Source organism: Bactrocera neohumeralis, chromosome 6 (assembly GCF_024586455.1).
Source record: "Bactrocera neohumeralis isolate Rockhampton chromosome 6, APGP_CSIRO_Bneo_wtdbg2-racon-allhic-juicebox.fasta_v2, whole genome shotgun sequence".
NCBI classification, from domain to species: domain Eukaryota; kingdom Metazoa; phylum Arthropoda; class Insecta; order Diptera; family Tephritidae; genus Bactrocera; species Bactrocera neohumeralis.
The window spans coordinates 79,983,816-79,998,151 of NC_065923.1; the positions used below are offsets into that span (position 1 = coordinate 79,983,816).

General features: G+C 35.9%; 2 protein-coding genes across 11 annotated transcripts in view; one reads left to right on the forward strand and one right to left on the reverse strand.

Annotated features, from left to right (window-relative positions):
* The window catches only part of LOC126762943 (centrosomal protein of 135 kDa), a 49,130-nt gene that overhangs the window by 31,504 nt on the left and 3,290 nt on the right, over window positions 1–14,336 (reverse strand). For all 8 annotated transcript variants that reach the window (XR_007667538.1, XM_050480017.1, XM_050480022.1 and 5 more), the window contains exons 8-10: window positions 13,763–14,304; window positions 13,490–13,700; window positions 13,311–13,426 (exon numbers count right to left, since the gene is read on the reverse strand). Coding sequence is in view for 7 of the 8 variants with exons in the window: in XM_050480017.1 (XP_050335974.1) it covers window positions 13,311–13,426; window positions 13,490–13,700; window positions 13,763–14,304 (869 nt within the window). In the remaining variant the exon portion in view is untranslated. The remainder of the gene's footprint in view (window positions 1–13,310; window positions 13,427–13,489; window positions 13,701–13,762; window positions 14,305–14,336) is intronic.
* LOC126762945 (uncharacterized) lies at window positions 843–13,068 on the forward strand. Of its 3 annotated transcripts, XM_050480029.1 has the most exons (7): window positions 843–1,070; window positions 3,377–3,824; window positions 10,536–11,015; window positions 11,082–11,241; window positions 11,303–11,480; window positions 11,552–12,245; window positions 12,849–13,068. In XM_050480029.1, the coding sequence occupies exons 3-7, from the start codon at window positions 10,573–10,575 to the stop codon at window positions 12,871–12,873; spliced, it is 1,500 nt and encodes a 499-aa protein (XP_050335986.1). In that variant the 5' UTR covers window positions 843–1,070; window positions 3,377–3,824; window positions 10,536–10,572; the 3' UTR covers window positions 12,874–13,068. The 3 variants fall into 3 exon arrangements, with proteins under 3 accessions (XP_050335986.1, XP_050335984.1, XP_050335985.1); XM_050480027.1 differs by having other exon boundaries at window positions 11,552–13,068; XM_050480028.1 differs by lacking the exon at window positions 3,377–3,824 and having other exon boundaries at window positions 11,552–13,068.

Sequence of the window (14,336 nt, forward strand, 5' to 3'; positions counted from 1 at the left end):
TATTATAAATATAAAAAAAATATGTTAAAGTTTGATTAGAAATACGAAAAAACTTTTTCGACTACCAAATATTTCGTTAAAATACCGGAAAGTAGACACACAGCCTGAAAATTGTGCTCTCGCATATAAATTGACTACCGGAAAATATTGAATTCTCGTTTTATACTACTCGTAGTACACACTATTGACCATAAATATCAATTTGCATACAAAACTAATTTACAGTTAACGACCACAAATGAGGCTTACAAATTATGCGTAGCCTACAAAAAGGGTATCAAACTAGCAATACAGCCAAAATGTGGTTAAAATAGGATGTATGTACATATGTTTGTACATAAAAATAATACGCTGATAAAAAACATACACTGTAAGCATTGACAACCAGGCAATAGAAATTAAAACAAGCATAAAAAATATAACCATAACAACAAACATCGGTTCAATTGTTGACAAGCAAACAATAAACACTGAGCAATATACGTCAAAAGAGTGAGATAAGTGAAAACCCAGAGATGACTCTAGAGAGGAGTAGTAAACGAAAAAAAAAAAAAAAATATTCTGAGTGGAAGTTGGTACAAGAGGCAGTGAAAAGTTAATGAAATATATTTTTTTATAATAATGTTATACAAACTACGACGAAGAATAGATAAAACAAATAAATTGGTACAAAAAAAAGCAAATAAACTTTGGTTTGTGCTCGAAAAATTCGCACAGCTGATTGAATTGAAAATGAATTGAGCGCAGACAAGAGCTCAACACAAAATGAGAGCGCGTTTGAGTGCAATGCTGAAAGTTGATAGTAAAAATGCGCCCGGCGCACAGATCAAACTCGACGCTGGTGGCTTACGGTGGCGTGTGGCTCGACTTGCGGTGCGATTGACGAGTGTATACGATTTGTGCGCCAGCAAAGAATTTTTTTGATTTGGCGGGTGAACCACATAAATATCGTTTAGCGGCAGACAAACATCGTTAAAGTCAAAACACGGCTGCGTTGGCTTCAAAGTCGGTTTTCAACAGAAAAAAAGGAGGTTTTTGAAATAAAAAATACTGTTTTATAAAAAAGTGTAGTAAGTGTATATTCATGCTAGTGTCGTAATATAAGTCATTACACAATTTTGACTAACTCATCTCAATTGTTGCACAGCTAATATGATTGAAAGCTAAAGCATATTGTTATATCAGTTTTTGTTTGCAGTTTTACGGTGCTAAATTAGACCACAATGTGTGCTGACCTCCAAAGGCGTAACAAATTATTTGTGCAAGTGTTGAAAAAATAAACGAATATAATTTGAAACTGCAACGAATTATAAAGCGCTAACGCCTATTTTCGAATTCAGCATTGTTGCGATTTGCATGATAAAACATAATAGTAACCTTGAAAGAGTTCAATCGCGATTGGCTTAATTTATTACGAATTTCACATTAAAATCTGCAGCAGTTGCGTTATGGGAAAAGAAATAAGAAAAGAAATGAAGAAATTGTAACAAATGAAGTGCTGGCGGTTCAGTAAAATTAAAAAAAAAATATATGTATATAAAAAAACTGATAAATAAAATAAAAAATTAAAATTATTATATATAAAAAATTAAATTAAAAATATATAAAAATAAATTAATTAATAAAAAATAAATACTTTTAAATTTTATTATAAATAAAAGCTAAATATTGAATTTAAAAAAATATTAAAAAACAAAAAAACAAAAAAAATTATAGTATTTTAAAATTAAAAATTAAATATTATGTTATATATTTTAAAAAATTGTTTTCAGTAAAAATAATAAATAAGACAAAACAAATAAAAATATAAAAAAATCTACCAAATCTCAAATACTAAAAAATGAAGTAGATCACAGAATATTATAAATAAAAACTAAATATTAAATTTAAAAAAAATATTAAAAAACAAAAAATATTAAAAAACAAAAAATAATAAATAAAAAATGAATAAAAAATAAATATTTTAAAATTAAATATTATGTATGTATAAAAAAATTATTTTCAGTAAAAATAATAAATAAGACAAAACAAATAAATATAATAAAAAATCTATAAAATTATATATAATACTAAAATAAAAATTTAGTTTTCAGTCATGCCAAAAAAAATACAATTTTTTCTTTTGAGGATAAATAAAAACTGAGTAAAAAAATTCTAAAAAAATAATAAAATAAAATATAAAAAATAATTCAAATTAAAATAATAAAAAACACACAAGAAGTCTTTAAATGAAAACATTGGGTCACTAATACAAAAAAAGAAATAAATTAGTATAATAAAAAGTTATAAATAAATAAATAAAAATTATTTTCAGTAAAATAACCAAAAAAAATGGGTGGTAAGAGAATATTAAAAAAAACACAAATATTATTAATAACACTAGTTGACAATTATTTTGCGACTGTGATGTTAATTTTGGGTTGCTAAAATAGAAAATAATAGTAAAAATTACCTAATACATAGGATTTTTGGTGTTGTAATCAAGGAGTGTAGGGTCAAACCACCGCCATGTGATGGGAAATTATTGAACTCAAACTCGTAATGAGGACACCTCAAATACCTCACAGGACTCTTAGAGTCGCAAATTTTTTATTTAGATTTATTGAGCAATGTAATTAAAAAAAATATTTAAATCATGGCAGTAAAAGACTATATTTTTCCCCGAGGACAAATAAAAATTACCACTAAAAAAACAAGAAAAAAATTAGCTTCATCTGCACCGAAGTTATACTCGTAATACCCATCACAGACTTATTTCTTCTGGCATAAAAGGGTAAAAAATTATCTCTATCTTGATTTTGAAAGGTCAATTTAAACAAAAATATAGAGAAACTATTTAAATAATTAAATAAAAATATAATTTTTAATATCCCGCCACAAGACGGAAACATATTTTTTCTCGAGTCGAGAAGAATGAGAGGCCAATCAAACCGTTCGCTATCATAATATTCAATTCACAAGCTAACTAAATGTTTAAAATATAAATACAATTAATATTATAACTATCAAAACTGCAAACAGCAATAACAAAATGAATAAATAATTAGAAAATGAAGCCACTAATTGCGTCTACATTTAAAAAATACCAATTCATAAAACCGTTTTTCAAGCTGGTCAGCCAAACCAACAAAAAATGTTTGATTATACTGAACAAAATAAATAAAATCAGCAATAAAAAGATAGAAGACATCACAACGCCCTGAATTCAAGGCCATAAAGAGGAGTTGCTGCTGCGGCCGCTGCGACCGATGCCGCTACTTATTAATTAGTTGTTTGTGAAGTTGTTGTTGTTTCATTATCTCACAGCCACTTTTCTGTGCTGCATATCATCTTGTGTTTACCTTCTTTATCATCTTCATTCTCTACCTCATTTCAGCTACCTGTGCGCACTCACTTCATTCTTTGCCGCATACAAAGTTTATGAACTAAGTGACTGACTCGCCTCAGCTTTCAGTGTATACATACATATGTATGTAGACAACGAGTTGAATAACCGTCCAATATGTGTGAGTGTAGTGCGGTGTGCTATCGCTGTGTAGGTAATGCCTTGTAGACATACAATATAATGTTCCATGAAAGAATATAGTAAATAGTGACATTGTGACAAAAAAACAAAAAACTTCAAGAATGTGCGCTCGCAGGTGTGTGGTTTTGTGAAAGTGCCAAGCGAGTATTTGTTAAATTCTTAAAAAGCAAAAGAAATTATGTTCTAAAAAGTGAAACTTCAACGGAGACGGCAACTACACAATTTTGCGCAGAATATAGCTAGTTTGCAGAAATACCGACAGACAGCTCAATCTTCATTGGCGACGAAGACTAAAAAGGTAATGGCAATTAGTGAAGTAGTTAGCCAGAAATAATTGTTTTAATTATATAAGCTAAGATCAGTGATGCTACTTAGAATTCGGATGGGTCAGTATACACAATCATGCTAGAATGTGACGACATAGTCTGGTTTTTAGCTAGTATTGAAATCAAACTTCATACGAATATAAAGAAGATTGTAGCCATCTAGGAAAAAATATTATTTAAAATATCGACTCGGCGTGGGTGAACCAGTCCGGTTAAAATTTGATCATATGGTTTGATTTTGGTATTGGCACTATATAGCACTGATTCCACAAATTTGAAAAAAGAAAGCCACTGAACTCGCTTTTTGCAAACAAAAACAAGAAAAAATATTAACTGTGTGTGCACCGAAGCTATAATACCCTGCACGGGTGCATTTCTAATAGCAACTACGACAAAAATGTACATTATATGTATCTAAATGGCCACGGTGTTTGATATAAACAACTTTTCAGTTGAGTAAAGGGTACTTAACAAGGAAAAAATATGTGTATGCCGATTTTATCATGATTTTTATCGACCGGTTTGTATGACAGCTATATGCTATTGTGGTCCGATTTGAACAATTTGTTCAGAGTAGGTAGCGTTGCTTTGGATAATAATGTCTGCCAAATTTCTTGAAGATATCTCGCCAAATAAAAAAGTTTTCCATACAAGTGCTTGATCCGATCGTTAAGTTTGTACTCGTATGACACCCATATGCCATAGTGGTCCGATCTGAGCAATATCTTCGGAGATCATAGTCTTGTCAACGAAAATAAGCCATGCCAAATTTCAAGAAAATATCTCGTCAAATGAAAAAGTTTTCGATACAAGTGCTTGATTCTGAACGTTCAGTTTGTATGATAGCTATATGGTATAGTGATCCGATATCGGTGGTGCTAACAAATGTGTGCATATACTTATAAAATAAAGTACTTGTATGTGAGCAAAATTTCAGGTGGATATCTTAAAAACTGAGATACTAATTCGCGTATATACATACAGACGAAAAGAAAGAAGAAAAATAGAATATTAATATTATAGAATAAAATTTGGGTTCCCTGCTTAAAAGATCAAGACCTAATAGACACAACTCATTCATAATATCATACCAAAAATGGCAATGCAGTTGCAACAAAGTTTTTTCTCCTTAAACCGTCCCCATAAGCATGGTTTCAATTGCACTTGCAACATCCCATCCGATTCGTAATGTTATCGCATCGATCAATAATAACCACAATATTGCGCAAGCGACAAATAAGGCAAGCGATGGCATTAGTAACCCACTAAACCAACAAATAGATATCGTGCTGGTGGCCTACAATGCTGCTGTGCTGTTTGCCACACCCCATGCGGCGCACGAATGAGAAAAATAGCAATGAAATAACAAATAATTACAAGTAATTTTCACAACTTTTCCAGTGACGACGTAATCAGCGGCGCTTAATGATAGCCGCAACAACAAAAGAAAAGAAAAACGCTAACAAGCAATTGCAGTGCAATGAAAATCGCCAACAACAATGCTGCCAATGGCTGACGGGCAAGGGTGGGTTGTTGGCTGCAGCAGCAGTGAGAGTGGTCCAGCGCACAAGCAAGCCTGCGCATGTGTGTTGCACATATTGGTGCAACGAAAACAATTGCAAGCGAAAAGAAGTCAAGCAAGCACGGCTAATTAACCGTTACACCGTGTGGCGAACAGCTGTTTGAAACATGTTGCAGTGCAACGCATGCAAACACGGAGCATTGCAAGAGTGAGAGCAAATCTGGCCAACAAATGCCGGTTTTTGTTTACAAACCGAGTGCATGCTGACGTTCACGTTGTCTTTGTTATTACAAGGCACTCCAGGCCCAACACTGCGCTCGATGGCTTGGTGCGACACATCAGGCGGCTGGCGGCCGGCTGCTGCTACCCACTTTCTTAGCTTGCCTTATTTATCTACAGTTATGCAATTTGGCTTGACTTGCCATTTGATTGTATTTGTCTGTGGGTTGACTATGGTTAAAATTCTTCCTGTTACAATTTCGTTTTCACGTCATTAAAAAAACCAGTTAATTTTTTTGCAATGAAAGGATTAAATGTTAAAATATCTGAGTAATAAAATAAGAAAAACATTTTTTGGTCGAGCTTATACATACATACGTGGGTTGCCTTTAGTGTGGCCATCTGGCAACTCACAATTTTAACGTAATGTTTGGCATATTTGATATGTTGTTTACAGTAACTTAAAATATTCTTCTCGATCAAAATATGGAATATTTTATAATGAAAGGATCGCGTAGGTTGCCTTTTATATTTCGGAATTTGGCACCAACTTTATCGTTAAGTTTGACAATTTTAATGTTATACATACAGTAACTTAAAAAATTCTTCTCGTGCAAAAAATGGATTTAAAACGAAAATATTTTCGGGTGATTATTTTTTTTAACTTTCGACGTGGATTAAATCTTCAAGATGAAGCCCCATCCAGGACCAGTGTTTATCGTTGGTATGGTGAATACAATCGAGGTTGTAAACAACTCCAAGTCGAATTTTGGAAGGTCGTCCAAAATCAATTCTTGTTCTGGAAACTGTTGATGCTGTGCGCAAACTGATATTGCAAGATCGAAGATTCTCATGTAACCTATCGTTAGATTGAGACAACTATGGGTATTAGTGGGACCAACATACATTCAATGTTGTATGAACAACAAATTGTTTACGCTGTTGATATTGTAGCGGCAGAATTCTGAATTCTGCCGAGTTGACAGTCCTTGGCCGTACAAAAAATTCGGGTCCGTTCCGGTGAGGTAGACCCGACTGTTGAGAGAACGGTCAAAAAAAGACTCATCTTGTGACAGGTGATGATTCGTGATTTTACGCTTTTGAGCCCGAAAGTAAACAGCAGTCAACTGTATGGGATTTTTCTAGATGAGCCGAATCCAACAAAATTTGTTCGCGCACGAAGCACTTCCAAGCGAATAGTTGCCTGTTTTTTGGAAAAACTGGACATATCGCAACCATACCACTGGAACAACGCGGTATAGTAAACTCTGAGTGGTATATAACGATTTGTTTGCCTGTTGTCTTTCAAGAAATCAGGAAGACTATGGTTAAATCACACATCGACTGAAACAACTGCACTTAAAACATCAATTTGAAGAGCCATCCACCGTAAAGTTCTGATTTGGCACCGAATGAATTCTTTTTATTCCCGAAAAACGAAGCGTTTTTCGACACCTGAACAAGCGGTTGTTTCGTTCGGAACGCATATTTTGGAAATACCTCAATCAGAGTGGCAAAAGTGCTTAGACAATTTGTTCAAACGTATGCAAAAGTGTATAGAACTTAATTGAGAATATTATGAATAACAATAAAAGGAATTTTGGCTGATTAATATTTGCTTGTGTTGTCAAATCCCGAAATATAAAAGGCAACCTACGTATATTGTATATATCATTACTAAAACTATTAGCTGATCAATAAATTCGTTGGCACAACGCTGATTCGTATACGTCTAATAGCTCAGTCAAAAGACCCGAAGAGATGTAGAGCCTCTGCTTCCTCTCTAGTGTCTACTGAATAATTTTTGCGCACATTTTCTTTTCTTTTTGAAAATTAGCACAGTCGATATACACATTTTAGACTACCTGAAAACTTTTTGCAACATTCTGGAATCTTAAATAACCAACGTGACAACCCATTGGTCCAGGTCAAATTCAAAAGTTATTGAAGCAAATGAAAGCACACTTGCCTCGCCTTGAACCCTGTAGACATACATAACACGCACAAATAGTCGATTTAATAAAAAGTCGATACAGGTTGTATATAATACTATGTACACACGAATGTATGTTTGCACATATGATTCTTCAATGTTAGCAGTTGCGTGCTTTCGCAGCAATATGGGTCATTCAAATGCGGTCCATGATACAACCGCAGACAAATACAAATACAAAGAAATTGTGTTTACAAGTTCTGTGTTGACGCTACTCATATTCGCGCGCATTCTCAAGCCAACAATGGCAAGGCGCATTTCGGGTTGGAAATTGAGACAGCGATTCATAAGAAATATGGAAAAAATTATAAAAACAATAAAAAAAACAACGTGAATTGAGACACAATGCACATATAAACAAACGATTTTATTGGGCAAATGAAATTGCGGTGGCGCATGCGCGGAGTGCGAAATTGATACTTGTAAATAAAATGAACGATAACAACAACAGCAAATGCAACCGACTGTGATTGCAGCGCAAAGCAAATGCACAAATTGCTGCAATGAAGCCAATAAAGTAACTGTGATTATTGCAAAAAAGATAAATTTCAAGTCAAAGTGTGCAAAGCAACATTATCAGCGCGATTGCAGCAGCTTGTTGCACACACATTAAGAGTTTTGAAATGCCGCAAATTATGCGCGCCGGCAAACAGGCGCATAGCACGCTCTTGACTGCTTGCGACGCGTGATTTGCGGCGCTGCAAAGAAACATCCGTTGCGTGGCCATGTGGCAGTCTCATTTTACAGTGCAACACTTTGACTGGCAGGAAGCTTTTAAGTCACTTTTCGCTACCGGCTGTCAACTCGGCGCAGCTGTTGCGCTATCTTGTTTATTGCGGTTTCATTTTACTTCTGAATAAATTGGCATCCGACTTTCGAGAGCAATAAAAATTTAAAGCAACAAAAATTTTAATAAAATTTCGCCATAAATATTTAATTTTGAGGCAATAATTGCTCTAGCGCTTCTTCAAAATTGTGAGAGTATATCAAGGAACTTTAAGAGACTTGGAGAGCCATTGTTATGGCCTAAATAATTTAGAGGACTTAAACAATTTGGAGATCAACAGTTAAGAATTTCAATCATGCTTACTCGTTCAACAGATATCCAATTCATGATAAAGTCGTATAACAACAGTTCAGTGAAAGGTTTTCTGGGTTCAAGTCTCGAATGTATCAATGATCTAAACCATTTTTTTTGCACTTGGGTGTACTAAAAACAAAGCGATTGTTTCTAAGAAGAACTATATAACGGGTTTTTCAATAGAGACGAACAAAAGTAGACCGATAGGGACAGCAAACGATGCGGGCACGCTTGCAGAAGTCCAGACGCAGAACCCAATATTCGACGTTCTTATTCAAAAACCCGTTATTGGCTTTAAAGCCATAAACTGAGAATTAAAGAGAATTTCTGCTAAAATCAGCCGCGAAAGACAATATAAAATTATTCTTGCCTGCAATTGCTACTTTTAAGGCATACAAATATTAAAGCTATATTAGTTATTTTAAACTATTTATTATGCTTCTAATTTTATATACGAAAAGGTGACTCTCCGGCTTTTTTACTGAAATAAATGAGAAATACGAACATAACAGCGACAAAAACCTAGTTCAGTGGAACAAGTCGGAATAAATGAAAGCTCTTCAGATCCGAAACTTTTTCAGCAAACAACGTGTCAAAGCTCATATGCGTTTGTGAGGCCTTATACTATACTGGCTGATTCATTTGCTACACTCTGTTGGTAAGACCTTCTCAAACACTACGAATCATATGTTTTGGCATATCCACCAAAAATCCTATAGGTGTTTTAAAAACCAACAGAAATGACTAGCTGTCACATTTAATTAATGGAGGTTAGAAAGAACTGAACAAACTGCAAATACAGTTGAGAGTTTTAAAAAATTTTCAAAAAACACCCTTTATGCTATTTATCCAACAAAAAATGTAATCAAATATGCACACGAAATGGTGAATTTGTGCATATTTAAAATCAAATTAAACAAAATTTCACTTTTTCTCACACTCCAAGCCACTGTGTTTGCAAATTTTTTCGACCAGACGTCTGCATAACAATTTAGCCCAATTATTATTACCGGCTTGTGCTCTTTATTGCCATCCTCTTATCATTCAGCTCTTTTTTTTGGCAACCAACATCATTTTAGGTCATGGCTAACGACCGGTCAAGCGTGCTCTGGCGCGATGCGTAAATATGCTGGCGTCAATATGTATATATACCATATAAGCAAATGTGTGTGAATTCATGCGCATGCGCATATAAGTTTTAATTCTCGCGTGGGCATTTAGAGGCAAAACTGTACTAAATACCATTTTTTTAATAAGTTTAAATATTTGATTTTAGACAAAATTAAGAGAATTAAACAATGAAGCGTACCAAAGGCAAAGCCACATATACATACTTATGTGTATGACATAACAAAAGGCACACTTCCCATTCACCTCTATTTTTGATATTGACCCATATTAAAGCCAAGACACGATAAATTTTTGAATTTTTGACGAAAGAAAGTTCGAAATCGATAGGGAAGGGTTGGATAAAATGAAGTTTTAATTAGATATAGAGAGATAGACGGTATCATTTCTGCAAGGAATAAAATTAGATGATTTTGATTAGATTCGGTTCTATGGAGTAAAGTTCCATTTTCCCAATTTTCTTCGAAAAGCAGTTGAAAGTGTCACTTTCCACAATGATTGTAACTGTAGAAGCTTAAGAAACGATTTTCGTACAAACTCCAAGTGCCCCAAGATCAGAAATTTTGTAAAGCGTCTTAATACATTTTTGTTCTTTCTTTCAAAAAAAATTATAAGCGCTGACAAAGTCGATTTCACTTATCTCCCTAAATTTTGAAATTAGTCTCTTAAGGCCCCAACTTTTATTGGAAACATCTCTTTAAATCATATTTTACTTATTTTCGTTTTTTCCCCCCTTTCAGCTTACACTTTCAAAAAAAACACACACAGAATCTCACAATGAAACGCCGAAAGCTACTACTCTGTTGGACCATCCTACACTCTGGTCTTAGCCTAATTGCTTTTCTCACATTACTGCTTAGTAAAACTACACAAGCGGCGATTGTGCCACCGCCTTGGAGCGATCCCGAAAAGAATCCCTGCGCCAGCATGCCCGGCGGTTGGCAATTACTCTACTGGCCGCCACTTAAACAGTGCTTTAAAATCTTCACAATCGGATACCCGTGCCCGGAGACGATGGAACTGAGCCCAGCGCCGAATGTGGGCAAAACGAAATCGGCGCGCCTTAATGCACCAGCAGCTGAATGCCGCTGTCCGCCAGGCACTGCGCTAAGTGCGGAGACGAATAAATGTCACGAGATATTTAAGCGTGGTCCATGCGAACATAGTGCATACTTTGCGCCTTTACCGGAAGAACGAGCGTTTATTAGTAGCGGACGAAGGTGAGTTTTTCACGCAGGCTGGGCATTGTTTGAGCACACCGCCTTCTTTTTTTCTACAACTGACAGGTCCAGCAATCGTTGGGGCAGCTGTAAAATGGCCAAGCAATGCTCGGTGGGCATGATTTTTTGGCCGAAAGATGGCAGATGCTATGCGCAGTACACGAAAGGACCCTGTGTGAAAGGCAAGCTGCTGGTATTGAGTGAAGATGGACTGGGCGAATGTAAGGTATGTAAAATAGAAATTAAATAGTCCAGAATATATGACTGTTCGTCGAATTTGTTTTTAGTGTGAACACGAAGGTGCATTGCGCGATTATTTTTACGACCCCGAAGAGACCTGTCATGAGCATTACACCAAAGGTCCTTGCTCAACACCCGGTGAGCTCTTTCTGCCTGGTGGCCGTTGTGATTGCCATCGGCATTTGCCGCACTACAACGAGGATCATCAAATGTGCTACGAATTGAGTATAATTACGAATAAATTTGTCTATTTTGGTTATTTGCAGTCGCTAAACATGCACGTTTCACAATTGCAGACACACCAGGACCCTGTCCGCCGGGCCATATCTTCAATCTGCCAGACAATTTCACGGCCGCCAACACAGCGACAGACATACCGCGCGCACAGTGTCAATGCAAGGACGGCTATGTGCCCTGGAATGATGGACTGTGCTACCGCCTCTATACAAGGGGACCATGTGGACCCAACGAATTTCTGATTAATGCAACCAATTGTGTACGCAACTTTTGCGGCAAAAGTCGTCTGTATTTTCCCGAGGAGAATACATGCTATCGCATTGGTTCACAAGGTCCGTGCTCATTGCATCAGGTAGTCGTGTTTGATTTCACAGCGCGACCCTCGGTCGATGGCATTTCTTACAACGGCATATGCGGTTGCTCCGGCGTCATTTGGAATCTCGATCAACAATGTTCGAATATCGATAATGGCGGCACAGAAGATGAGAATACATGCGAATCGACGCCGGGTATGGTAGAGCTGAATGGTAATTGTTATAAATTATATACGAGAGGACCATGTGGTCCGGGCCAATGGTTGGAGCCGCTTAAAACACACACACTCGGTCCGCAAACGCAACGCTTTTTAGATACGAAGGCGAAATGTGTCTGTCGGCCCGGCTATACGCTCGCCGAGGATGCTGGCGAGGATGAGCAAAATTTACCACGTGCGCGCATAACACGCTGCAATGCGCCCACGGTGGGTTTAGCGAGGTATTTAAATAAGCAACGTGAAAATTCGAAATTTAATACAAATTTTAATTTTCCCAACTTTCAATTTTAAAACTAACAATTTCTGCGTTTGCTTGCCTAAGTATGTATGTATGTAAATATATTAAATTTAAGCCGAACTGAGCGCTGTAAACTCTACTGCAACCAATCTTTTTTCAATTTTTTATATAAATATTTTGATAAACTTTCAGCTCTTCTATTGTAAATTTTTTCAAATTATAAAAGAACTGTGTTACTATGTAAATAGACATTCTATTCAGCTATTAGCACTTATTTGGGTTCCATATATGTATATTGTATATATATCAATATCAATATGTATATATTTAAATCATTCAATATTTACAACGCTCTGAACTATAAATGTGGCTCTTTGGTGCATGCCAACCTCTGCTCAACTATCCTGCTCTCTTGCCAACTGTTTATATATGTACAACATATCTACAACTACTGTCTGTGCCTGCGTCTGTTCCTCACCATGCCGCATGTTTGCCTTCATAATCGATAATTCTTACGTATTATCACTTATGTATATTTATATAAATTTACTGTTATACATATTTTTCGATTCTCTTCATATTTTAGATGGTTTTTAGAAATTTTCGGATAGCACGGATTAAACAAACATAATAGAAGGCATAAAATATTGTATTAAATTAATTGTAAAGTAAAACGAAAATTTAATGTAAACATTAAAAATTTAAGTTCGTCAAGAAATTATAATTAATTCGAAAAAAATAACTATTAGCTTAAGTAAAGCAACATATTGTTAGTGAGTGTTTGAGATTTCTGTGTGCCATTTGAAATCAAATGTATGAAATAAAATGTATAAAATAAAAGTTGTATGTGATTTGATTTAAAAGTGCTGCCAGCTGGCGCTATAAAAGTGCCTGGCCAGTGCTTAAAAGTCACAAGATGACTACTGGGGAAGCTGGCTCTATCAGAAGATCCATTCAGAGCAATTTGCACGATTAGATGTCGATAGGCACATCACGATATTAAGAATTCCGCACTATTATACCATTTTTTCAAATCAAGATCACTTACCTTAATTTCTCCTCCAACTCCTTGACCTCTTTTTCCAACGCCAAACGTTTCTCTTTGCAAAGTTTAAGTTCAAATTCCAATTGATAAGCACGCTCCGTTTTAGCATCTAATTGCGTCTATATATAAAAAAAAATAAACAAATAAATAAAAAATATTGCAAATTACGCAGTAGAACATACCAATATTTTGTCTTTCTCACTTTCCAGTGAGACATAGGTCTTCTTGAGTGCTGCAACTTCATTGCGCAGCTGTGCAGCTTCACGATGTGTGACCTCACGATTCGAGTCCAAATCGTTCAAACGCGTATCAGCCGTTTGCAGTTGCCGCTCGGCAATGGCAAGTTTACTTTGATACTCTTGCAGTGTACGTTCGGTTTGCTCGTTCAAAATTCTAAAAAAAAAAAAAAATAAAAGCTTAATCTAAGTATCTGCAACAAAATTCCAAGTGCTTACTTAAATTGGCTGTTGCGCGTGCGCAATTTCGTATTTTCCTCTTGCAAAGCGAAAATCTGCCGCTTAAGCTCATCTATCTCCTCTTTGAGCAGTACAATGTGTGTTTCATGTGGCACTCGCGCGGTACTCAACTCACGATTCTCTCGCTCCAACTGTCGTAAGCGCGCATTCAGCTCACCAATATGTGTTTGTGACTTCTGCGTTTCCAACGATTGTGTTTGCAGCAGGGAAACATGTTTCTCACGCAATGTATCACGTTCACAGCGCACACGTTCTAACTCGGCGCGTGCGCAATCACGCTCACGCTCCGCGCGCAGAACCACTGCTTGTACGCAATCACTACTGGCAGCGCTGAACGTTGACTTAGCGGAATGATTTGAGCGTGCGCTTGCTAGCGACGCTGCAGTGGCAGTGGCTGTAGCTGCATTGGCTGTGTTTACTGTTGGCATTAGGCGTTCTTGTTGGCGTAGACAAAGCTCTGCGCGCAGAAGACGTAGCTCGTCATCTTTTGATTTGATTTGTGATTGAAGAAACTCAACTTCCTGTAGATAACATACGAATTTCAATTTTTTTT